At 40.9% G+C, this 24741-nt stretch overlaps 1 protein-coding gene across 2 annotated transcripts in view; it reads left to right on the top strand.

Annotated features, from left to right (window-relative positions):
* Positions 1–2386: 2386 nt before the first annotated feature.
* The window catches only part of RBM20 (RNA binding motif protein 20), a 101930-nt gene continuing 79575 nt past the window's right edge, over positions 2387–24741 (top strand). For both annotated transcript variants that reach the window (XM_071446220.1, XM_071446221.1), the window contains exon 1: positions 2387–2773. In XM_071446220.1, coding sequence (XP_071302321.1) covers positions 2640–2773 — 134 coding nt within the window. In that variant the 5' untranslated portion in view covers positions 2387–2639. The remainder of the gene's footprint in view (positions 2774–24741) is intronic.

The following is a 24741-nucleotide window of genomic DNA, read 5'->3' on the forward strand; positions in this document are numbered from 1 at the left end:
TACACAAACACAGAATACGTCTCTAGCCAAGTGGAAAAAAACCTACAGTTCTGATTTCTCCATGTGCATAACTATGTTCCATATTAGGAGAACAGGAACTTGCATAGCTGTTAGCACTTGTTCAGTTCTACTGCCAAACCCAGACCCTAAAAGTGTGGTTTTTGGACCAGCCACTGTTGTTTCTCTCTTATGGCAGTGCTCCAGAAATACTGTAAGGTTTGGCCAGAAAACTCCTTATACTGATTTCTTGAATAAGAGAGTCCATGAACATTGGTCAGCCTGTGCCTGCTCACACCCACCCACTTATTTCCCTGTAGGACGACCTCAGTGAGCCTTACTACTGCATTAGGGTAAGGCAGGGACCAGCTGGTGGTGAGGGGTCAGTGCTTTTGTCACACCAGATCATGCCAAGCCAAACACTGGGATATGAGAGAAAAAGAGAAAGAAAACAAAAAAAAAAAAACCAAACCCCAAAAACCCCAAAACCAACAACCAAAAACAAAACCTAAAAACCTTGACAAGAAGCAGACATAAGGATGAGAACTGTTAAAATAAATGGAGAAAATCTTTGCAGAGTTTTAGGATCCCATGCTGAGACTGAATGCTGAGTTGTACAGTGGATGTATTAAGTGCAGAAATAGTAGTGCCTAGTAAAACACACTTGATCCATTATTACAAGTGATGTAATATGTCTGTGCGAAGTAACACGTTCTTGTGACTATCCACCTCCTAATCCAGGGCCGTGCATTAGTGTCATAGCTGTGCTCCTGTTGCCCTCTGAGCCATGAGTCACCATCTTTCACTTCCTCAAATAATTACAGGCAGCAGTTGGCTGTTGCTTGGTCTCAAGGGCTTTCACTGCTGCTCAGGAAATTCACACAAAGCCACTTTTCTGTGGATGATCAGTGGACACCTGGATTTGCTTTAAACCTTGGGCAGAGATGGTCCCACATGTTAAACATTTTTTCCCATGAGTTGCCTCACCTGTCTGTGAGACCTTACCTTTCCTTTGTTGGAAGATCAGGCATCTTGTAACTACACAGTGCTGACCACCCCTTGGCCCTCACTGAACCAGAAAACACATAATTTGCAAATTTTTTTCCTTGTGGGAAAGGATGTGAAGCTCCATTTTTTGTATTTCTCAGAATATAGTGTAAGTCAATGTGTCTAAACAAATACTGATGGCTATTCATTTTTAGAAGGTGCATTTGGTGTTACATTACCATTAAGTAACTGTGCAACTGAAATCTGGCCCAATTCTCCACCGCCCTGCACCTGGTTGGTGCTCTCCATCTGCAAAGTGTAAAGTACGTGATTAATGCAACTAACTTAAAATTTTCCAGTCACTGGAGGTGGCATTTAGTTCCCATTTAGAAGGCTACATATTTGTAAATGACTGTGCCAGGTGCAGGGGAGGGGAACCTGACCCCTTCAAAATTTGTCTTCCTGAATTAGGATTAATTTTTCAAAGAAGCCAGGATGTTTCTGCTTTCCTCGGGGTATGTGTGTGTGCGTGCTGGGGGGAGGGTGTGTGGCTAGCAGAGGTAGTGCAGGAGCAAGTACTGAAATGGTCTTTGACTTGTCCCTCTCTAATAAACAGGACTTTATAAAGGGAGCATGAGCTGGAAGAAACATTCTCAGTGTTACTTGTTTAATGCAAGAGTGCAATTTCTGCTCCATCAGTCACCTGAAATTCCCTCCCAAAACGTGCACAGGTAAAACTTTTTTTGTCACATTGTATTGTCAGGCAGCAATTCCACTCCTTAGTCCTGTCTTATTACAGCAGCAGGTAAAGCCTTCCTGAGTAGGTCTTGATCACACTAAGGTATGTGTTTGGAAGCAGAGAGCCCGCAATCGACGTCCTTTATTAAAAACCCATCGTGGTTGGGCCCAGACGGAGAGAAGGGTCTGCTGCAGAGATTACTTGCTACTCGAGAAGGTTTATTAATTGACTCTCCCATTTTATATCAGCCGACAGAGCCTATATCTGAAAAACGACTGATTACATTTCTTGAGAGGTGCTACCAACGAGAAATTAGAACAGTACACACGCTCTTCCCCTTGTCCTTGGCGTTTGATGATTGTAAATTGTTGCCGGAGTGTGAAGGGGCTGGTACTGCTCACTCTTTACTGTACAGCCTGTCCTTTACCAAGCGCGACCCCCGGGACCATCCCGGGCAGGGCCAGGTGCGCCCGAGCCACCCTGCCCCGAACAGGTGCGCCCGAGCGAACCTGTCCCGGCTGGGACACAGGGCAGAGCCGCCGGGCCGCCGCGGGGCGTGGATCCCTCCCGTCGGGCAGGTGCGGGCGGAGGAGGGAGGGAACGGGCCCGGCGCCCAGGTGGGGCCGGGCCGGGGGCTCCGCCCGCCCCTCCCTCCGGCCCCGCCAGCGCCTCTGGGGCTCCGCGCAGCACCGGCCGCCCCCGCCGGTGACCACAGCCCTCCGGCAGGGCGGGCTCAGTCGCAGGGGGTTGCCTGTCCCGCCGTCGCCAGCCCGGCGGGGGGGCGCGGGGGGAGCGCGGTTGCCTCCAGGGCCGGTCCTCTGCCCCCTCCCTCCCTTCTCTCTGCCACCCTCCCTCCCGCCGCCGCGGCCGAGGGCTGCGCGGCCACCCGCGCCTCCCGCCGCAGGGGCCGCCCCGTATGGTCCCCGCCGCTGCCATGAGCCAGGCCCCGGCTCCCCGCGGCGCTGACCCGCCGGAGAGCGATGCCCGCAGCGGGGCCCCCAGCCGAGGGATGCCGCCGCCGCCGCCCAGCCTGCCCCAGCTCCTCCACAAGTAAGAGCCGCCCCGCGTTCCGCCGCGCCGGGAGGGCGGGCGGGCAGGCGCGGGTCGTTCTCCCTCCCCGGTGGCGGTGCCCCCCTTCCCTCCCCCCGCGGCCAGACTGACAGCCGGGCGGGCGGAGGGTCGGCCCGGCACCGGCCCTGGCCGTGGCCGAGCGGTGCCCCGCGGGGCTGAGCCTCGCTTCGCCCTGCGTGTGGCGGCGGGCCCGTCCCCGCTGTTAGGGGCACGGACTCCCCTAAAGACCGGCAGTGGCCTCGCTGCCCTCAGAAGTTTTCTGCCTGAAAAGCTGCTCGTGTCGGTTTGCCGAGGGTTCGCCCCGGTACCGCGTCTTCCGTGCCCGGGAGCTGGGCCGGGGAAGTTTCCGTCGCTTGCCCCGCGGCGGTGTGTGCCGCCTGCCCGGCCGCCGTTCCGCTGCTGCCGTCCCCCCGGCAGGCCTGGGGTGCCAGAAAGCGATCGCATCTCTCTGCAAAACTGTCACGGGAAAAGTAACCTGTGCGGGTTTGGAAGTCTTATTAATGAGTGCAGTGATGCGAGTGTTTTTTGCTGTTTTGTTTTCCACCCAGAAAGAGGGAAGAAAGCACTTCTGCTACGCAGATGCAGTGGTGCCAGTGATACTTATCTGGCTAAATGAGAATGCTCTGTAGCTAATAGGTGAAGCATGAGTAAGGCCTAAGCTGATGATCTGTGCTGATTCAAGGTGGTTAAGTGCACTGTATCTGATTTTTTGGGAAGTTATAACGTATTAGAGGAGGTAAGGCTTTTAATCTGCTAACAAATAGCCGGCTATGGAGCTATTAGAACTGCCTTCTATTACTTAAAGATTTGAGTTGACGAGCCGGACACTGGGTGCTGCGCAGTGTTGAAGGTTGAGAACCGCTTTCGATATCATGTCCCAGACCGCCAAGTGGACTGAGCCCGTGTGCGGCCCTCAAGCAAAGCGCGAGTATGACAAAGCACTGAGGAGCTGCCACGGCCTTGACGCCGGGCTTGAGCCGCTTTCCTGCAGCAACTCCTTCAGCAAAGGCGCTGGCTTAGGCATCTCCATTATCACCTTCTTAACAAAACCCAACAATGTAATTAACGGAGGAAATGCTTTCAATTCTCTCACATTTGCAAAATACACGTACACAAATACAGAAGTGCAATGTGTTGATGTTACCGCAAATTTAACGTATGAACGTTATTTTGAGTTGGGAATCACATCAGCTTTTATAATTATGTAAACAACTGGACTTTCAAACTTTCTGCAGAATGTGGTCCATAAATTTGATGCTTTATTTTCTTTTAGTCTGTTTGTTTTTAAATTATGGTTTGTAGCTTAATTGTGAAAACATTCAAGGTTCTTGTTACCTACATTTTTATTTCTGATTGGAAATACAGATTTGGAGATTTGCACTGAAATAGAAATACTAATTGTCTCTTCCTAAGTCCACTGGGCTCTTGCTGTGAGACATGTGAATTATTGTGCAACCACAGAGTAATCTGCACTTACTCAAAATCAGTCTTAAATTTTAAACTACAGTCTCTAAAGTTGACTCTCATTTTCTCACAATTACCAAGACTATGTGGCTGCATATTGCAAGTCAAATAGGTAGATCTGTGGAGAATGCTTCACAGTTTTATTTCTCATGTGGTGTGTGTTATGTATGAGGGCATCACATTCTTGCTAGTCATACTTCCTAGCAGATTATAGGTAGGTAAACTTGAAATGCTTTCCTTTTGACCCTACCTTTAATGGAAAGATTTGAGAGAGATGCCATATTCTGAGTGTTCTTTGTCATGTTAATGTGACATAGGGTGGCAAACACTGAACATCTCCATCTAAGGTCCTGCAACTCGATCTTACAGTTTTGTAACGTGTGGCGTAATTTGGTGTGTGCCTGTTTACCTGATTAATAAATGCACTGAATTGGAAATGCAGGCAAATTGTACTTTGTTTTTATGATAATAACTTGGTATTTTATAATCTAAACTGAATATACAGTGAATAATTGAAAGGGAGATGTTAGGGAATATCCAGAATTGCTCTTCCAAGTTTATTTCTGATACGCTAGAACAGGTATTATGACTGGTAAAATACAATGGAATGAAAGCAGTGATTCTTCTACAAAATTAAGTAATGGTTTCATTACAGGAAAGAAAACACTGATCTTGTTTTCTGAGCATTTTGTTTTTCTTGACTTTTTTCAACAATTGCTATTTTTTTGCTTTCCGAGCTGCAGTAAACAAATGTGCAGTTGCAGAATGCTAATTCAGAGCCAAGTAGATCAGAATATTCTGTGGTGTTTAAGAAAACACCTCCCTGTTTGAAGTCTTTCATTATAATATATAAAATACGCATTTTTCATTATCCCATTTAAACTTTAAAAGCTCTCTGGATTCCTTCTTTCTTGCCTTTCAGTTTTGTTAGGAACGTTTACAGATGTTAGGTGAAGAGCAACGTAACTTTAAAAAATTACTTCCTACATGGGCAGCTGATAAAGATTCATTGTGAGTGCTGAGCTTTGAACAAGGATTAAAATTTAGTGAAACTGGAGATCTGAAATGTCTTAGCAGCTACACTGGCTGAACTCATGCAACACAGGTAGCATGCACTGTATTCTTTAAATGCCCCTCTGCTTTAAAATTTATAATGTAATTTTAATATAAAAGTATTACTGAACCTCTAGTTTGAAATTCCCTGCTGGTAGTATCCAACTACAATAAAATATAAATTGAAATATGCTCTCTACATGTTGTACTTTTTCCCCAAGTGACTACGTCAGTTGCGTTGATAGTAAAGGTCCAATGATAAGATTTACAGAGTTAAAGCATTTTATCTATGCATGTTGTTGTGATGTTTGATGGGAAAATACTTCTTCTTTTCCAAAACTAAAAGCCTTATTGCAGTCAAAGCCCTCAAGCTGTAGAGCTGAGAATAAGAAATTGCTGGGAAAAGGAAACCTGAATTTACGTGCTTCAGAGGATGACTTATAAAAACATACCCTTCTGTATGAGATAAAGCAGAAGACTGAGAAGAAGAACGTTGTAATGGTGTTGGCCAGTGTTCATAACTGGTTTCTGCTGCTGTTGTGTGGAAGGAGTGGAAATGCAGGGTAGGGTCTGTAGTGCCAACAAGTGAAACACGTGTTGGATATCTCTGCAAAGACCAATGTGTGTTTGGAACTGTTTGTTGTCTTGGGGCTTTTTCCCCTCTCTCCCGGTAAGTCTGCTCTTATGAGAAAACTTACATGGTTTGAAAGTTTTGTTTATAATTTGCAGTTGCACTGCAAAATGTAAGTTTTAGATGACAGGTCAGTGTGTGACAAATTTTAGTACCTGCTGTTAGATTGGCTGGAGTGACTAAGCAGCATGAGAGAGTGCAGACTCCTATTAATAATTCCAGGTGTGTGATTTATTGCAGTCTGACAGAGCAGCTAGCTGGAAATAACTGAGAGAAAGGACTGAGTGGTGACTGTGGGTTAACTATAGAGATGTTGCATGAAGAGTGCTTTCTATGAGAGTTTTGCTGAAAACATTTGTCACGAGTAAACTCTATGATTATAGGAGACCTCATTGTATTGAAATCCAACTCTTTGTATGCTTTTGGTTTTAATGATTTGTCATGGGTCATATCTGTCCGGTGGAAATAGAGCAGTTTTTAACTCCCTGTGTTGATATAGGAATATATGTTTGGTTTACAAATTGAATAAAAGTCACCTTAAAACAATGGGGGGAAAGGCAAAATTAATATTTTTTTTTTTCCTGAGGGGTTGTGCTCTGGAGATTTTGAGCTCCTCTGGAAGGAAGATGGAATTTCCAACATCTGCGCCCAAGTTGTCATCAGTTTGTGCCAGTTCTGGGGGCAGAGAGGAGGAAGCAGGCTGGTGCTGAGTGCTTTGAGTCCTTTATTTCCCTATAGCAGCAAGGAGAAAACTTGTTGAGAAAAATTATCTCCAGTTTATCTTTTTCTTAACTCTAGCCCACTATGTTAAACATGTGGGGGTTTTATTTGCATCATTGTATGTTTGTTTTGTATAGTGTGGGATTTTCTTTTTCCTTTTCCTTTCTTTTTTTTTTTTCCCCTCCCTGACTCAAAGTCTCCCAGGAGAGATAAAATATGAAATGTACTCCCATTATATACATTAGTCATGGCAAATAGTTTGGCATATATGGCAAAGGCCAACTGATACTTAACAAGGAGAAACACTGGTTTTACTGTTTCTCTTCTTACTGTTACTGATACAGGCTTTCCATACTTATTTGCCTTTTAAAGTACATCTCCAAAATCTCAGTTTCTTCTCTACCTGATAGGGCTCTGAAAACTCACGGAGTTTGTGTTGAAACAAATCTAACAGCCCTGACTGGAGATGAAAACAAAACAGATGGGGGCTGTAGTTGTCTTAGCTGAGCAGCTTTACCAAAACAAGAACAGGAGCTGTAAAAGCAGCATGGTGTGGGACTGGCCAGGGAATGTGGGAAGCAAACCCACATTGTTAAGCTCCTCCTTGGGTTTGCCATTTATTGTCTCTGTATATTATGAAACGGGCAGTGGGGGAAAATGCAGTTTTTCTGGAATTGTCTGGCTTATTGAGTCATAATTGAGACTCTTCTTACACCTCACCTGAGATTAGAATCAGGACTTAAAATGCCAAATGTGTGTACCAAATGTGTGTGTGTGAATGGAGGGGGCAGGGACAGGTACAAACAGAGGGTGCTTCACTTTTAAGTTTAGTTGTTTTCCAAAATCAGCATCAGTGAATTATAATTATCTTCAAGTCATGTAATTAAAATTTCTTTTTTATTTATTTCTTTTAATTTCTTTTTTTTTGTTGGAAAACAATGACCCCTCCTTTATATTAGCTGTGACCCAAAGGTTTAAGATTACTTAATCATATGGGGGTTCTCTCTTTTAAACAAAAATGATTGAAAGTGTGGAGTTTGGGACTTAGGTTTGTTCTGTTTGGTTGATTTTTTTTTCTTTAATCTCTGATTTAAAACCCAACAGCTTACTGGCAGAAAGGCAAAATAAAAAGACTGAAGAGAGTGCACACTAAAGCAGAAAGGAGTCAGAACAAAAGAATTTAGAAGGAATGTGTTGCATGCAAAAATTTCCAAGTAATCTGACTTTTATTATCAGTTATCAATCAATTCTTAGTTGCCCAGAAATGCAGATTTTAGTGGAGAGAGACATAACAGCAGTGATGCCAACTTTAGCGAAAACTTCAATAATGCACAATTTATAAGAAGAAATATACTAAATGAAGTTTTGGAATACAACACATGACAATGGAGTCCTCTTTAGTAAAACTCAGTTGCCTGGATGTTGCTTTTTATTGGAAATTTAATATACTGTTCCCATCAATGGGAAGGCTGGAAAATATGTTCCTTTAGTTTTCCTCTTAATTCACTACTTGTGCTTTCAGAGCTGTGTGCACCTAACAGTAAGAGTTGTGTGTGACCTGCTGAGCTACTGCTATTGATGTGGTGCTAAAATCTTCCTGATCTCATTTGGAGGAAGGTAAAATGGAGATGGGAAAAATCTCAGTAACCAGTTCTGATCCTTTCTGGTGGCTATCAAAATGTGAGAAACTAGATCTTCAGTGATACTTTTTTAATTCATAGAGACTGTAGAAATTTATTTAGGAGGGGAAAATGGGTTATTTGCATGAAATAAGAATGTCAATCACTTTGAAATGCTTCTTCAAATAGAATCTGCTTTCTCAGAAGTGTAAGTTATCTTGCTTTTTCTTTTATTTAAATGAATTCATTTCATATGATTTGTAGCTAGACACTTAATCAAACTGACTTTATTCCCCTGAATATACTCCTCCCTTTTTTCCTCCTCTTCATCCTTTGTAACATTTTATAGTTGATTTAAGGATGTAATCGCTCTGTTAGCCTTTGCCCCTCTCTATGTCCAGCTGCTTTCCCTTTGTCACGCTAATGACCCATCACAGTGGAGCTGTCACTTGACACAGAGGGGGAAACCAGAAAACGTCTCCCTTTGGGCTTTAGAAACGTTTAATATCTGTCCTGTTCTGACAGCTCAAGCCTAGCCCGTTTTACAAATGCCTCTTGCCTATTTAGAAGAAATGTGGAATGAAAGCATCGGGTATTCTGTTGCAGGAAGGGGGCAAAGGCTTGTTTTCTTAAAGGATCAGTAGGTACGACGGCACAAAAGTCACTTTGTATCAGGATAACTGCATTGCTGGGTGTGTGTATGCAAACTTGTGAAATGGGAGTTTAACTGATATTGAATGTGCAGCTTGTGGTACAATTATCTTGTGCATCTAAGGAAATACAAGGAGGATGCATTTGTTGTTAGTTTTCTCCATGTCTGTGTTGGGAGATGAGCTGAACAGGCAATGAGCAGGACCCGGGTGGAGTTGCATGAATGATGTTGCATGAATGATGCAGTTCAGATTTGTTCTTTACCATCTTGGTTGTTTAAAGATGTGCAGCTGTCTCACCAGCCTCTGCAGAGTGCTCCAAAGATGCCATGAGCACTGCCTGACTCTGGGGGTGACAGCAATCTGTAGCTATGCTGGTTGTGAGGAGCAGTCTATCTCCTGCACAATTTTAACTCTAAAGCCTGTGCTATGTGAAATCTTAATGACAATCACTCCTTGGGGAGAGATTCCACTTCTGGATTACTTCTTCTGAAGACAGGAACAGGATAAGGAAGTTTTTAACTTGTGTTCCCTTGAGTAATATCTTCTGCTGGCCAGGATGAACAGAGAAAATGTCATTTTGGGCAGGTTATGAGCAAGCTCCCTGACAGCTTTCTGATCACCTGGTCCCTTCTCTGACGTACCAGCTTTTGACATAATAAAAGCATCTGGTGTTATCTAGTCTTAACTTTCCTCAACTTGCCGTGAAACTTGTGATTTTCTGTAGATTAGGATGCAGAGTTTTAGAATTCAAGCAATGTCAAATGTCTTGAATTTGGTAGTGTCAAAAGCTACAGTTTTATGTGTCATGACTTGGCTTTTTTCCTGGATGCACAGACACGTGTGAGTTGATGGTGTCTGTGAGTTAGGGCCACTTGGGAAATGTGCAGGAGTTGCAGTGCGTTTTTACTTATATTTTAATATTTGTATTAGGAAACAGGCTTTGAGTTCCTCTTCAACAAGTGGCTTGATGGCTGGCATTGACTTTACTGAGATAACAAATATTGTCTGTTTCTGCAGGAACAAATCTTATTTCTTTCTCTGCTGATTAACATGTTTTCCCTCTAAGGGAAGATGCACTAAGTAGTTTTATTAGGTTGATGACACATGCAGTTTCTTACACTGACCAACTTTTACTGTTCTATTTTTGGCCTCATTTTTAAGAAAATATTTTAATGTCTTTCTCACCCTTCTTTCTGTTCTTCTTGGAAATAGAGAGCAGATTAACTTCTGGTACAGAGTAGGTTGCTCCAGTCCCTGCAGAACTGGGCACAGCTATGGGTATTTGCATGGTTTGCAGTTTGGATGCTATTCTGGTGATTTTTAGAGGTTTTCTCTGCTCCTCCACATAAAATTCTGTCTGAGATTATGCACAATTCAGACTAAGGATGGCATTTGGAGAAAAGATGACTGTCATCTCCTGAAACCGTAGAGAGAAATAATAGCAAACTAGGATGAGATTTTTTGCAGCCCTAGGTTCCTCTTATCTTCCATTAACACGTCTTAACATTCACACCCTTGCTATCCGTGTACTCTGCACCATCCATTTGTGTTCCTCTCATGGCACATTCTTTTAAGGTCACCTACAATTTTCCTCCATCCTGCCAACTCACAACCAAACACTGGCCTCTTTTCTTTATTTACTGCTTCATTCAAGGTCACTGTTGTGTTGTGTAGCAACACCTTCTCATGCTGCAGACAGGGCTGACCCTTTTGTTGGCATCTTCTGTTAACTCAGATGAACCAGGAGGTCTGCCTCAGGTTACTCTGCCATGCATTACACTCAGCAAAATGTCACTGTTGTATCTAGGGATGTTTGTAAGAACTACAGAAGAATAGTAACTGAGATGGTTATATAGGTACCTCTGTGGGTGGCATGGGCAAACAGGTTCATAGGTAAAGTGTTGTAATAAAATAATCAAAGTTCTGTGGTACTTGAATTCAAGTCAACTCACTTTCTGCATTTGAATGTACCTCCTCTTTCCCAGCTTCTGGTGGATAAAAAATTGCTAATTAAATACTCCAAATTTGACAATGAAATTTAAATTAATCCCATGTCATGTATCTTTGTTAGATCAGACTTCTACAAGGCTTGGGATAATTTCTGTTCAATCTAGTAATCTGCATTGCAGATTACTAAAAGATTGAATTTCCTTCAAAAAAAAAAAGAGTTAAGTTGAAATTTGCAAGGGCTAGAAGTGACTTTGTGATTTTGTATAGATGGTTAAAGTATACATGTGCAGAGTAAAGCAATATGTCTTTATATTACATAATTTATAGCATAACAATGTTATAAATTGCATAAATAATGTTAGGTGGCCAGGAGTTTGATTGTCAGCAGTAAATAGGACTTGAATTCCTCTTTGGATATAATGTATATGCTATGATCTTCTAAAGCCTTATTCATACACATGAGGATTATTTATGTGTATAAGGCTTTAAAGGATCAGATCCTATCATCTAAATCTGCAAGGCTTCATGACTCTTTAGTGTTTGTTTCTTGGGGTAATTGCTGACAGAAGAGACCTAATGTAGTAGAAGCCAAAGTAAATATCAGAAAGTTTGAAGCATTAAAACTTCCATTTTTAAAGAGTATGGATCTGTGCAGGGAGGAGTAGGGGTCCATGCTCCTTTGTGGTGCTTAGTAGCATATTAGAGGTCTGACATGTTTTCAAACCACTACTTGTGGTTTGAAAGTGTTGAAGCTTCACCAGCTGCAGGGATTTGCAGAGTTGGAGGTGGAGAGGGCTCTACAAAGAGCCCATCAGCTCCTCTGCACAGAGCTGCCCTTACAGGGGGCCATCACTGCTGTCTTCTCATTTGTGCTGAGCATTTGGGAGAAATAAGGCATGGTCTTATATCTCTCATCTAAGCTGGCTACTTGCTTTGCTTTCTGTGTAAGTTCTCAGAATTTTTTGTTTGTTATTTTTGCTGCCCTTTTAAAATTGAATAATATGCAAATAGCAGATACAATTTCAGAGAAGCTTTACTAAATTTTATATCCCCATCCATATGGCAAGAACATAAAACACCAGCAAATAATATTATTTTCTGGATCACTGGCAAAATTTATGGAGGGAATCTGCTCTTAAACTGCAAGACAGCAGTTTGCAGTCTTTTCTGTACAACATACTGTCTCTTACTGTGTATTTTGGCAGCACTTGTAATCTCCTCCTGCTCTGTAAAAATATAAGACCATTTTATACAAAGATGCAAACGTTCAGAAGGGAGCCTCTGCATGCTTGTCTTATTGGTCTGCTTAGTATGATAGATTTTTCTCGTACCCTTCTCTGAAACATTAAAACCTACTGTTTTGCTTTTGACAAACTGTATTATGTAGAAGTTGGTAGCAGTGTTCAAAGCCAAGGACTTGATTGGCAAGTTTTAGCTGTGAGTAAATTTTCACAGCTGATCCATAAATCCCCAACAGACCATTAGGAGCTTCAGAGCGGCTCTGGCAAACTCCCCTACAATAATTGTAGTTTTAAGTTTGTTATATTTAGTTTTCTCACCTCTTAGCTGGATGCCAGGGGGACCTCACTAGAAGTAAACCAGCTCTGTATTTACTTTTTTTCTCCAAGCTAGCAGTTTGCACAAATAGCACAGCGTGGGAGGAGGGCTTGCTGGTTGGCTCTTGGTGGACAAAACAGAGACTGACCAAGAGTGTGACTTGTGATAAATGGACCCCAGATCTGGGGTTAGACATTTTAGTAATTTGAGGAGTACATAATTTTTAGCCCTCCACCTCCAGCCCCTGTTCTTAAGAAGCAACAAAATCATCAAAGGAGCAGGAAAAAATGCATCTTCAAGCTTGAACATGACAGAGTTGTATATAACTGTGTGAGACAGAGAGGCAGCTCTTAATTTAAGTTCCCTGAGGTAATTGTACTTATTTATCTGTAGTGAAGCTGGCAGAGTGACCAGCTTTTAGGAGTCAGCACTACTCTAAGAACAGAACTGCATGGGTGGCAGCGGTGGGGGCAGCAGGCGTTGATGGTGGGAGTGTTGCTGGATCACCTGGAAGCCCGGCTTGGAGAACACAGCCCCCTCACATGCAGGAAAGCCAGTGCTGTAGGGACTGCATTGCATCTTCAGTAAGTCCTGGAGAATGCTTCTTATACAGTACTGCCAGACAGCCTAATAAAGCCAGAGAGGTTCCTGTCATTCCCCAGCATTTAGATCCTGCTGGGCTGGCTCTGAAGCAAACTCAGACTTGACTGCTTGTTTGAGCAAGCAATGAATATTTTGTATGTATCCTTCTGAAATTGAAACTGCTTTGCCAAAAATGTACTTGCCCCTTGATAGAGACCGGTGTGTTACCTTGCTGAAGAGGAAGGTGTGTCTGCATGGTGAACTCTTTGAAAGAGTATTTTTCCTTTTTCAGAAGATGATAGAAAAATAAATTGAATGTCTCTGTCTTCTGCCACAGAAAACCAACCTCTCATACCTAGAATCCATGAAGGATTTGTTTACACAGGAGGGTGAAAGAGAAGCATTATCTGAATGATTAAGAAAGGGAAATGAAGAAGAATTGGTCTTTGAATTTTCAATATTTTTTTTAAATTTAGAGCAAGAAAATCAGAAATCTCATTTATATTAAAAGCTCTTTCAACCAAAAATGCCTTCATGTTACAATTTTAATTAAGGAGGACCAGAAGCTTTGTTGATTAAGGTCTTGTTAGGATAACAATAGAGTAAGTAACTATAAATAGTGATGTGGTGAGTGATGATCTCTTCCTACAAACTTTGTGTTGAACTTAAGCAGGAGAAAGGAAAAATATCAGCCAACAACCTTCTTGCAAGGGAGCGTCTCTAAAATAGAGGGCTCCGCAGAAAAACAAAAGGACTTGGTCATCTCTTCAGTCTTTAGTTTCAAGTGCTTTAACTTCATTTGATGCAAGAAGTCAAGTGGAAGTTGTCATTCCAATGGTGGGGATAGAGTGCTCTTGATGCCTGGGCCTGTTTTGGTATCTGACACTTAAACTAGAAATGCTAGGAGTGATAAGAGTAAATGAGCTCATTTCATGTGTACAAATGGCTGGGAGAAAAGACAGTGACCTTCATCTGAACAGCATAATGGAAAAAAGTTTTCAGAACTGGAATTCTGGAATTTCTAACATAAATTTGGATTGGGTTTGGTGGGATTGTGGGGAAAAAAACACATTGTGGTAATTAAAAATTCAAAACCGTGTTAAGATTAAAACCAAAAGGTATTGGTTATATGGATGTAAACAAACTACACATCTTCCTAGGCTTAGCTGCCTAAGTGTTGCGCTCTGCTTTATTTCCTCAAGAGCTAAATGGATGGGGAAGCAGGTCACTAAAAGGGATGGCACGGTCCTTCTGTGCTTTTGGGGACACAGTTCATTAAGACAGTGCACTAAAGATCATAATGGCAGGGCATCCTCACCTAGGAAGTGCTGATCAGCAGGTTGTTAATGCAAATTTCAACTGACTTGCATTTCACTTCCCTGGCAAATAAAGTTTGCAAATGCTTGCTCACAAAAGGAGCTGGAGTGAATCAATGACCAGTCTTAATGCAAGTGAAATTTCACAGGTGGAACCTCAGATGAATCTGTAAATAAATGCCAAATGTAAGAGGGAGAATCTTTCTGATTGTTGCTCTAAAATACAAGCAAGGGAATCTAACTGTGGAAGAGAATGGGAGACTTAGCAGGCTTGTTTTCACTGCAGGATTAGCTCAGACTCCTGCCTAGGTTTTAAGCATTGTCATCTATCAAGAAAATTAGTCTTAGGTAAAAATGTGCTTTTGTGACACTTGAGGATTTGGGGGAGAATCTGACCTTCACTTGCATAGCTGACACTTTGGAAAGAGTATGTCAGAAAAATAATCTACAAGTTGGTTAGTCTTCACTTCCACCATTCCCTGAAGGACAGAAAAGTTTTCAATGTGATGCTATTGAACAAGAAGAATTTCAGTTCTGCCCCACTGTCAAAATTTGCCAGCCTGAAACAGCGTTGGATGGGCAGGGCTTCCTCAAAATGGGGAGCTTTTGCTTGGATTAGGTTAATCAGAGAAGTGTCAGCAAGGTGAAATGTATGAGATATGAGGGAGCCATACCCAGAGCAGAATCTTCCTTTATGTGGGAAAAGTCTGTGTACTTCTTCCAGCTTCTTTGGGAGAGCCTGGGCATAATGCCAACATTAAGTCAAACAACATTTCTTGCCTCCTGCACCCACCCACCTTTCTGGTTGGTGTTGACATTTTTTTCCCAGCTCTTAATTAAAATGAGAATGAAGTTAAGGTGCAAACTCAAATAATTTGCTTTTCCCTCCTCATGATAGAAAATTACAGCTTTAGTAATTGCAGTAGGCGACTGATGGGAAAACAAAGTGTCTACTCCTGTGTGGATGTTATTTACCTGTGAAGTGGCGAGAGCAGTAGGGAGGTTCTCTAATCTCTGTGTTTGTCTTTGAAAGTGAAGTGATTTGAAGAAGCAAACCAGAACTTTTTCCTGGTTGAAAGGGTGCCTAGGCTTATGTACAGTCACAACAGGATATTAATAGAACATACTGCATTTCCTTCACATAAAAATACGAAGGGCACTTTGCTGAGAAAAAATCCTGCTGTCCCTTTCTGTCTTTGGGACCAGCTCATCACCCAGCTAAAATTAAAACATGAAGTCAGGCAGTTCTTGCTCTCTATTTTTAAACTGCTTCAGCATATGAATGTGAGTGTGAAATCTTTCTTTAGGCCTCTCTTAACTTAATTACCTACTTATTCAAAATATTCTCTTCTCAAATTGCTGAGCTATAATTATATTAATTTTTTCTGTAGACCCACTTTTGCTACTTGATGTTTGTTTAATTAGTTTTATGCTTAATTTGTAGTTTTGTTATTATTTACAGTGATGGAAACCTCATGGTAAGTGTTTAAAATCTATTTTCATATGTTAAAAAATTAGCAAGTAGGTAAGGTTTTTGTGTATCTGCTCCATGTGTTCTTCTGGAAAATATAATGGGAAAGTGCACTTCAAAAAAAGGTATTCATATTAAATTAAAGGGAATGTCTTTTTATTCTTTCATTTCTTCACATCTTTTGCTTTGTGCGAGGTTATTCTTATTTTATTTTGGTTTTATGTCTTTTCATTTGTTTGTGTGAAAGGGACAATGTGATCCCAGAACAGGAGGTGCAGTGGAACTGCTTATATACCATAGATTTGTAGCATTTTTCTGCTGATTTAGATATCCTGAATTCTTCTTCCTGCATTTCAGTGAGTTTGAAAAAAATCCATGCAACTTCTTTCAAACTGAGCTGCCTTTGCTTGCCTAGAGCTATGCTGTTTTCCAGTGGCACAGTCTCAGCCTGCAGAGGGTGTGCTTCCTCCTGCAAACCCTCCGCTCCCAGCTCAGCCAAAACACCCCGTCCATGAACACGGTGTTCAGAACCCAGTGCTGCACCCAGAGGTATCAAGGGAAAGGCTGTCTCTGTTCCCTGTGGCATTTGTCCCTTGACTTCTTTGACTTTCAGCTGTTTGAAGCACAGGCTGTGTGACTTATTCCCAACTGACCCCTGTCTCTGGAAAGGACACTCCTGAGAGAACACCAGCACTTCTTTGCGTACTCGTGTAGCTGCTCTTGATCCATAACCAAAGTGTAAAATGGAAAAAACCTTCTCAGTGTTTTCCTGGTTCATTTGCTTTTGTCAGTGGGGGGTAGCTGTGGTGTCAGAGATTTTGGGAAGAGTTTTCCCTGCAGTTTCCTATGTCTGGCTAAGCAGTGAACAGGCTCCACTGTGCGGGGTCCTTTGTGTTCTGTCAGCTAGATGAAGTTGGGTGAGGTGATCGGTTTTAAAAGGCATCACCTTCAACATCCACGTATTCCTGCAGCGTGCATATGGCAGTCTATTTGCACTCCTACCCTTGACAGCTAAATGAGTAAATGGCCTGCTACAAACTGTCTGCAGGGTGGCTGGTACCTGGGCATGGCAGTAAGTGTGAATACATCTGCCCAGGCAAATCCCACTTTGGGATTCAGCCTGTTCTGGCTGCTGGACCTTCGCACATCTGCTTACCAGAAACACCGGAGATTTCATAGATTTGGGTATTGGATGACAGCGCATTTCTATCACTGGTGAGAAACATGTTGCTATTCACAGTGGTTTGTGTCAGTATAGTTAGATAGCCAGACAGTGATGTTAAGTAACACAAACCTGGAGTCACAGTCTTTGGACACGTCTTCCTGTGCCAATCTTGGTGCTTGGAACAGTTTGCCTATTAATTTGTTCCAAGCTTCCACCCCCTCCCCGCCCTCTCCAGAAAACCCTTGGCAAACCATCTCTTCAGTAAATCCTCCTGCCTTGGCTGGCTGCTGTCTCTGTTCATGTTCTCCTGTACTACTGCCCATTTTTTACTTGAGATTGATAATTTGTCAGCACAAAGATTTATGTGAGCATATTACATCCTGTAAAGAAATACACAGACTGCTTATTCTTTGAGAAATGCAAAATTTAATTTTCAGACTTCAATACAGATGTGATGTTCACCTAGACAATTAAAAAAAAAGCTAATTACCTTAATAGATTGTCTTTTCTCCAACTGAGACTGTAGTCCAATGTTAAAAATGCCAAACTAACAGTACCTGCAGAACTTCTGCTTCTATCATCTTTGTCTACATCTTCTGCTGTTGTTTAGCTTTCTAAACAGATTAGTTTTGTATGTTTATTTTTGTAAATGAATTAGCGAAACACATGCTTGATAAAAGCATCTTGGCAAAATCAGTGGGTTTTAATGGTGTTCACATACATCTGTGCTTGAAATGAAGCCTGAAAAATTTGTCCTCTGGAATGCTACATTATGTTTTGGCCACTGGAAATGAAGCACCTGACAGCATTAAGCTATCAGAAGGATTTCCAGTCATGGGCAAGCAGCCATTATGTATATGTTGATCCACAGTAGGAGATCTGGACAGCTTTTGATTTACTAGTGCTCATCTGTTCAATATGAGCTGGTGATCAGGACAGCAATTGCCTTCAACATTGATTGAAGAGTACTGAAAAGGAAAGGAGAATTCTATGCATGCAAGTCTAGAAGAATTGCTCGTTGTTCTTCTAGATGATCTTAAAAGTGCACTTCTCAAGGTGGCAAAAGGAACTATTTTTGTAATATCTATGCCTGTTTAAAAATATCTTACCAGGTTTATCGTATTTTAAAGCAGACACTTAATTCTCTAACGTCCTTTTCAATAGATGGAGTTAAATAACTGGAGAATTAGAAACTTTATCTGTTTTTTAGCAGCTTGAGCATTTATCCATTTGTTTGAATGCTGCAGAGTTCAGACATACAGATTTATTAGCTGAGCTAAACATTTGGTTTTAAAAAGACTATAAAAATTCTAACATTTTCTTCATATTTGGGCTTTAAATAGTTGTAATAGTAGACTTAATTTGAAGAATTTGAAACATCCTCCTTTTTATTCCGAAAATGACGCATGAATTATATTTGCTTAAGTGGGTAATAAAACTAAGGAGCCAGGTCATAAAGCACTTTTCACTGAAATGAATAAAAAAATGGCAAAATTCCTGTTATGTTATATGATAATGAAAACAGACTTTTTTGTGTAGCATATCATGCAGGTAGAATAGAAAACATCTATCTTAGCATTAGTAATAGAGACGTGTGTAATACATTAACGTTTTTATGTGTGCATGTGTTTTTTAGGGTGTGTATGTTTGTGCACTTATATATAGTTTTATTTTTGTAAGGAGCTCTTGTTTTAGAAATTATGCACAATTTTAGCTATTAATATTACTAACCTTTCCCAATGTATAAATACTCCTGGTCTCCCACACAGCTGCTGTGTCATCCAAAAAGGCCTGTGCTCCTTTCACCAGTCACTTGCATAAAATCAGTGTTGGAACAAGGATGTTTATGATAAACTACTTTGTCCAAAAGATCTCTTGGTTTCTTACCAAATTTCTGGGGCTGCCTGGGTCAAAGCATTGATATGGTGGAAACTGACTATATTTCTAGGGCACAATTTTAGAAACAAATGGTTTGCTTTTCTCCAGTTGAGATTTCAGATTATTGCATGACCTGTCACATGACCCAACTTTTACATAACTTCTAGAAAGTACTCCTTCTATAGGTTTTACCACATTTGTAATAAATTTGTGACAAGGTTAGCCTGACCTGATTGTTTGAAGAGCTGGAGATCATGGAAGAGTTGAGATTGTTGTATCATTGTGACTTTGTGTGGAGAGTGTGTGTGTGTTTATATATATATATATATATATATATATATATATATATATCTATATGTATATACACACTATACATATATATACACACACAAAGACATAGATATGTTTTCTTCAACTGTGGATAATCACTCAGTTGCATATCTCCTTAGGGATACTGAAGTCTTGGAAGTAAAATGGGGATGGCTGCCTGGGAAAGCCAGTCCAGAGGTTTCATTTACTGAGCTCTCTGCAGGTTGCCCTGTTAAGGGCTTGGCTTTGTCTTACTGGAAAAAATATCTTAAGGAGCATGGTGGAATTTGTCAGCCCAGGGCTATTTGTAAAGGGGATTCACTGTGAAACTAAACTGCTGCATGCTGTTGACCCCTGTTGGCTTTCAGCCGTGGAACAAGTTTCACAGAAATGGATCTAAGGGCTGTTGTGCAGACTTTGCTTCTCATGTCAGAAGCTGTGCTTGTCCCTTGCTGGCAAGGCTGGCTTCTCTTGTAGTGAGAGCAAGCCCTGCAGCATGTGCATCCTGGGCCAGGAACAAGCTAGAATGCTGGACATTTATCCTGGGAAAAGTGGGTAACACTAAAGGCAACTGTGACTATACAAAACACAGTGTCTGCTGAGTTGCTCTGTGGTGCATTCTCAGGGCAGCATTTCTCCTCAGCAGCTGACTGTGAACAGTTTTTTCTGCCCATCAGCACAGGAGTAGTGGACAGACCAGGAATACCCTACAGCCCCACTGCCAGCCTGTCCCACCCACTCCCTGAGCTGTGACCCAGCTTTCTGTGTTGTTGTCTTATGCCATCACTCTTTAGAGTCTCTCTGTACACCTAATAGAGGGTGCTGAGCAGGCACTGGGGAATGTTCCAATCACCTTGCTGGCCCTGGAAAGCTCTATCCCAGTATGGTTGCTCTGAGCTAACTAATCCACTGCAAGAATGGATTTAGCAAGAAAACTTACCAGTGGAGATATGCATTGGTATATAATTGGTTAAGGATATAAGCTGAAAATTGAGTTTGTACTTAGGTATGGTTTTTATTAAGAACAATATCCTACTTAGGATTTCAGTAACATATTTTACAAATCACTCTTCAGATGCTTTTTCTGGAACTCAAACAGTCACGTTATAAATGAAGAATGGATTCAGGAGGCTTCACAGTATTAGTGATTATATTGTAATGCTTTCCAGATGGTAGAACATGATGTAATCCATACTGCCCAGTTTGTTTCACTGTACTGGATACTGTTATAGTCAGTAAGTAACCAAGAGACTCTAAGAAGCTCATCAGGCTGTTATGAACAATAGCTGGTTAATCCATATGTTCTTTATTATGTTATGAAAACTGCAGATTAACAAATCACTTGGTGAATGCAGGAAGATTGATTGCTGCTCAGAGCTCTTCGAGAACTGGATATGCAACTCGGATTAGCTTAGCTCAAGCTACACATTGGTGAATGAATTCCATTTTCCTCAGGGCTATGAAGTAGTTTGCATCTGTTCAATTGCAAATTCCCCTAGCTGCACTGGGTAGTTTTGATTCCTCTTTGGAGAAATGGCAGGAATGTTGATTTGTTGCTGTTTACATTGATCTGAAATAAAATCACAGCATTAGCATCACTGGTTGTGTGGGCATGGTAGCTAAGGTCAAATTAATTGCAGCTTGCAGTTGCTCATAATTCTGCCAATGTTCGTGCAGTAATGTTGTTTACTAACTGGTGCTTTTATTAGGCTGACAGACCATCATTTGAATGGCAAACCCATCAAATTTAAGTAGGCACTTAACTCAGGATTTTCTCAGCATTAATTGAAGGCGCCAGGGGTACTGTGCTGGGACAGGTGCAGTGTTGCTGTGAAGAGGGAGGATTTGAAGAGTACATGGGGAAGGAAAACTCCCTGTGCATCCTGACATTCAGCTGTGTAGGGTTTCTCACTTGAACCCACATACAAGAAGTGTTCAAGGGAGATTAGGGCTGGGGGAGGAGGTTTCAGTCTGTTGGCAGTTATCCTGTAGAGTGGGTTTTGTAGGCACTTCTTTGGGCTATCCTACCCTTTGGTAAAATGCAGAAAAATGGGGTGGAGAGAAGAATAGCAAAAGAGACATAAATAAATGGTTTTAACTAGCTTCTGGAAAAAGAAAATTTCTTGAGGTGGGTTTAGTATCTTGTGGTTGTCTAAATATCCATGGACCATCTGCCCATAGGTTGCCATTGGCAGGCTCAGATCACTGGGTTAGTTGATCTGACCTGGCATAGCACTTTCTACCCTGTCTGTAGGCTTTCAGGCAAGAAGGGCTGGAACAGGAGCTGAGAAATACTGGAAAGAGGAGCAGTTTCCAGCACTGCTGGAAAAAAACCTGTTTCCAGTTTTTTTAATGGTTGCGTGATGCTGTTTTACCCAGTGACTCCCTCATCTGGTTTTTATCATGCATGGCAGTGATTAACTGGTATCTGTTTTTATTTTTCCTTTATCAAGTCTCTGGGGAATTCCACACTTCAGTGTCAGATCAATGCCTTGTAGGGAAGGGTGGAAAGAGGAGAGGTTTGCATGATGCACATGTCTCATTTTACAGTTTCCTGATGATCTTCAGTTTGGCTGCTTGTAAGGAGCATTTGTTGTTTGTAGTCACTCAGCCAGGCTTGTTTATTGACTTAGGTTGTCTTTGCTCACTGCAGTGTTGCTGGTGATTGAAGTGCTTTGCCATTCTGATTGCTTCAACCTGTCCTCTAAAACAAAATTAATGACAGTGGCTTTTGGAAATTGAAGGGTAGCAGAGACCTAATTACAGTTTTCATTAAATATTTCTCCGAGCCGAGGGGAAGGGCTGTGGTGCTCAGTTTCATGTAACCTCTTTGCTCCTTTTTGCAAAGAGTTTGTGGTGAATGGACTCACCAGTGATTTAAGGGCTGAGAGAGGGGACGGAGGTAGGAAAAGGTCTTGAAAGGATGCTGTTTTCATGCCCTTCTCCCTTTCCTCCTCTGCTCCTCAGCAACTTTTTCATCAGGTTTTCTGCCGCTCAAAATCTTTTTAGTCTTCCTGATGTCCTGCCATGTCTGGATTTGCAATATTCCTAGTTTCTTCTCCTTTACCAAGCCTTCTTTAATTTTAGATTTTTTTTTTTTTTGGTGTAATAATTGGCTACTTCTTCCTCAACAGCTGAACCTGGTATATAAAGCACAAAGTAGAAATATTCATTGCTTCTTCCTGTTTGTAAGAAATGCCATAGAGAATCACAGCAGATTGGACACCTGGAAGAGTTTTTGCACAGAAGTCCAGCCCACTGAATTGGTTTAAGATGGTAGGAATAGAAATTCAACATTTGTTTGACTGAGAGAGACCAGAGATTATCAGACCTGATAGAAGTTTGAAATGTAATATTTATCTAAAGCCTGAAAATGCTGTATTAACATCAGCTTTCTAGCATTACAGGGTCTCTCCTCAAAAAAAAAAAAAAAAAAATTACTTTCTTGATCAAGGAGGGAGCAACTGCAAAAGACATTACCTTCCTGAGGAGGAGTAGGGAGCCTTCTGTGATTCTAGGAACCCTTTGCTGTATTTTAAAGAGGCTATAAACTGAGTGGGGATCCTGCCTGGGAGGGTTGTTGGTGTGCAGAGCGTTGCTGTAAGCATAGATTTTGTGTTGGCTCAGCGCACAGACTGCAGGGCTCGCAGCCGTAAGCGCAAAAGGTCAGGATCACATTTAGCCCATAACTATCAACTCTGTGATACACTATTAGTCATAGAAACTTGAGAAATTTGTTAGATACCCTGAGTTTGATTTGGATATCTCGAGACAGTTTTTAAAATTCCATTGCAGTTTAAAGTGATACTGCCAATAGGAAAATCAGTTGATCAAAATACATTGTTTTTGAAAGGTTTTGCTTCTCTTCTGCTTTTTGTGTATTTGCCAGCATCTTCTAATTTTAAAAGTTCTATGTCAGTGTAAAAGCTGTCTGTCTAGAAATAAATTCTTTAGGCATAATATGGTTAAAATACTTTCATGCATCTATTCAGTTGCAGCAGTAGTAGATCATTTTAGCACAAATAGGTTAAACAATTATTCAGATACAAGTGAGATTTTTTTTTAATGACTTAGATGTTCCTTTAATATTCTTAACTACATTTTTCTTCCCACCTCAGCTCTCAATTTCTGATTAATTCAAATTAGGCAATTTTTGTTAATCAGTAGTGTGGTACCATATTTTGTCATTGTTTCTTAGGAGCTGTGTTTATCTAAATCTACCATGTCAAACTGTCACTTTTATAGGAAAGCTACAGAGCAAACTATAAACCATGTATCCTGCATAAATCACTTCAGTCATTAAACATCAGGTTGTGCATATTAACCTTGCCATTTTTCTGTTTAGTGGGGGAGGCTTTTATGAAGCAGTCAGAACAGGACATGGTCTTTTGTTCTACTTACAGAAAAAGCTTTTTTTTTCAGAAATCATAGAACAGGATATCAAACTGTATTGTTTATTTATTTCCCATTGGTAATAGATCAGATCAAACCAATAACCATCCAGAAGTCTTGTCCTATGCAGAGACTCTTTGAGTAGGTTAGTGGGAAGTGATGTGCAACTGCTGTGTGAATGGGACAAGCAAAATGGAAAATCTTTTAAGTTTATCCATTGGTCAACAGTAACATACTGTGGCACATCAGACAATTTCATTGTAATTAAATATTTTCTATTTTCTCTTTAGATTAACAAAATAATATCTCACATTTGTTCATATTGTAGTTCATTCTTGCTTACTCTATCAGTGTATTTCTTCCGTGCAAGACAATTGCAGAAATGTCCCATTTTTGTGCTTGTTCTCTACATATCTGGAGCACAGAAGGTGAATTCATTAGCTCAAGAAGCTGATACTTTATGACTAAATTTAGAATTGTTTCCCATTCTTGCATGTATATGTAGTGAAGAAAGAGAACATATTTTTATTTGTATCCCATCAAGAAGATTGTGTGTCACTGAAAAACCCTCTTCCAAAAGCCAGAGTTAATTTTTCTAGCGAAAGAAATTCCCGTGGGGTTAGAATCTGAGATTGGAGACAGGCAGATAAAATTCTTTATCACTTCTAAACTAACCATATTCAATATTTAGCTTAGAATTTAGTTTCATTTATATAATGAAAGCTATTTAGGCATGTCTGAATCTCCTTAGTGGTATTTGGATTATTTTTTAGAATATATACAGGAAAAGCCTTTTTTTTTTTTACATTAAACAACTATTAGGCTTGGATATAATTCATGAATTTAATTTAGTTCAAATTTGTGAATACAAATTTTTTGCATAAAAGGAAGTCACCTTCAAGAACAAACGTAAGTGAATAATGTTAATTTCATTGGTCTAGTGAGTGTTTTTGTTCTGTTCTATACGCTGATACTTTGTCAAATGTGATTAGTTAAATGCTACTTAATAATACCTGTGCTTTCAGTTACTATTTATGCATTATTTCCCCCCTTGATTTACTGAAATTTTTGTTCTCTCTGCAACTATTCAATGTCCTAGAATTCCATTATATCTGAAGATTTTGAAAGGCAAATATTAATTATTTTCTGAAACTTTCTGATCTTGAATTTAAAACACATTATGAAAT

This window comes from Agelaius tricolor, unplaced genomic scaffold (genome assembly GCF_023055355.1).
Source record: "Agelaius tricolor isolate 1412-34295 unplaced genomic scaffold, bAgeTri1.0.p SCAF_22, whole genome shotgun sequence".
In the NCBI taxonomy this organism is placed as follows: Eukaryota; Metazoa; Chordata; class Aves; order Passeriformes; family Icteridae; genus Agelaius; species Agelaius tricolor.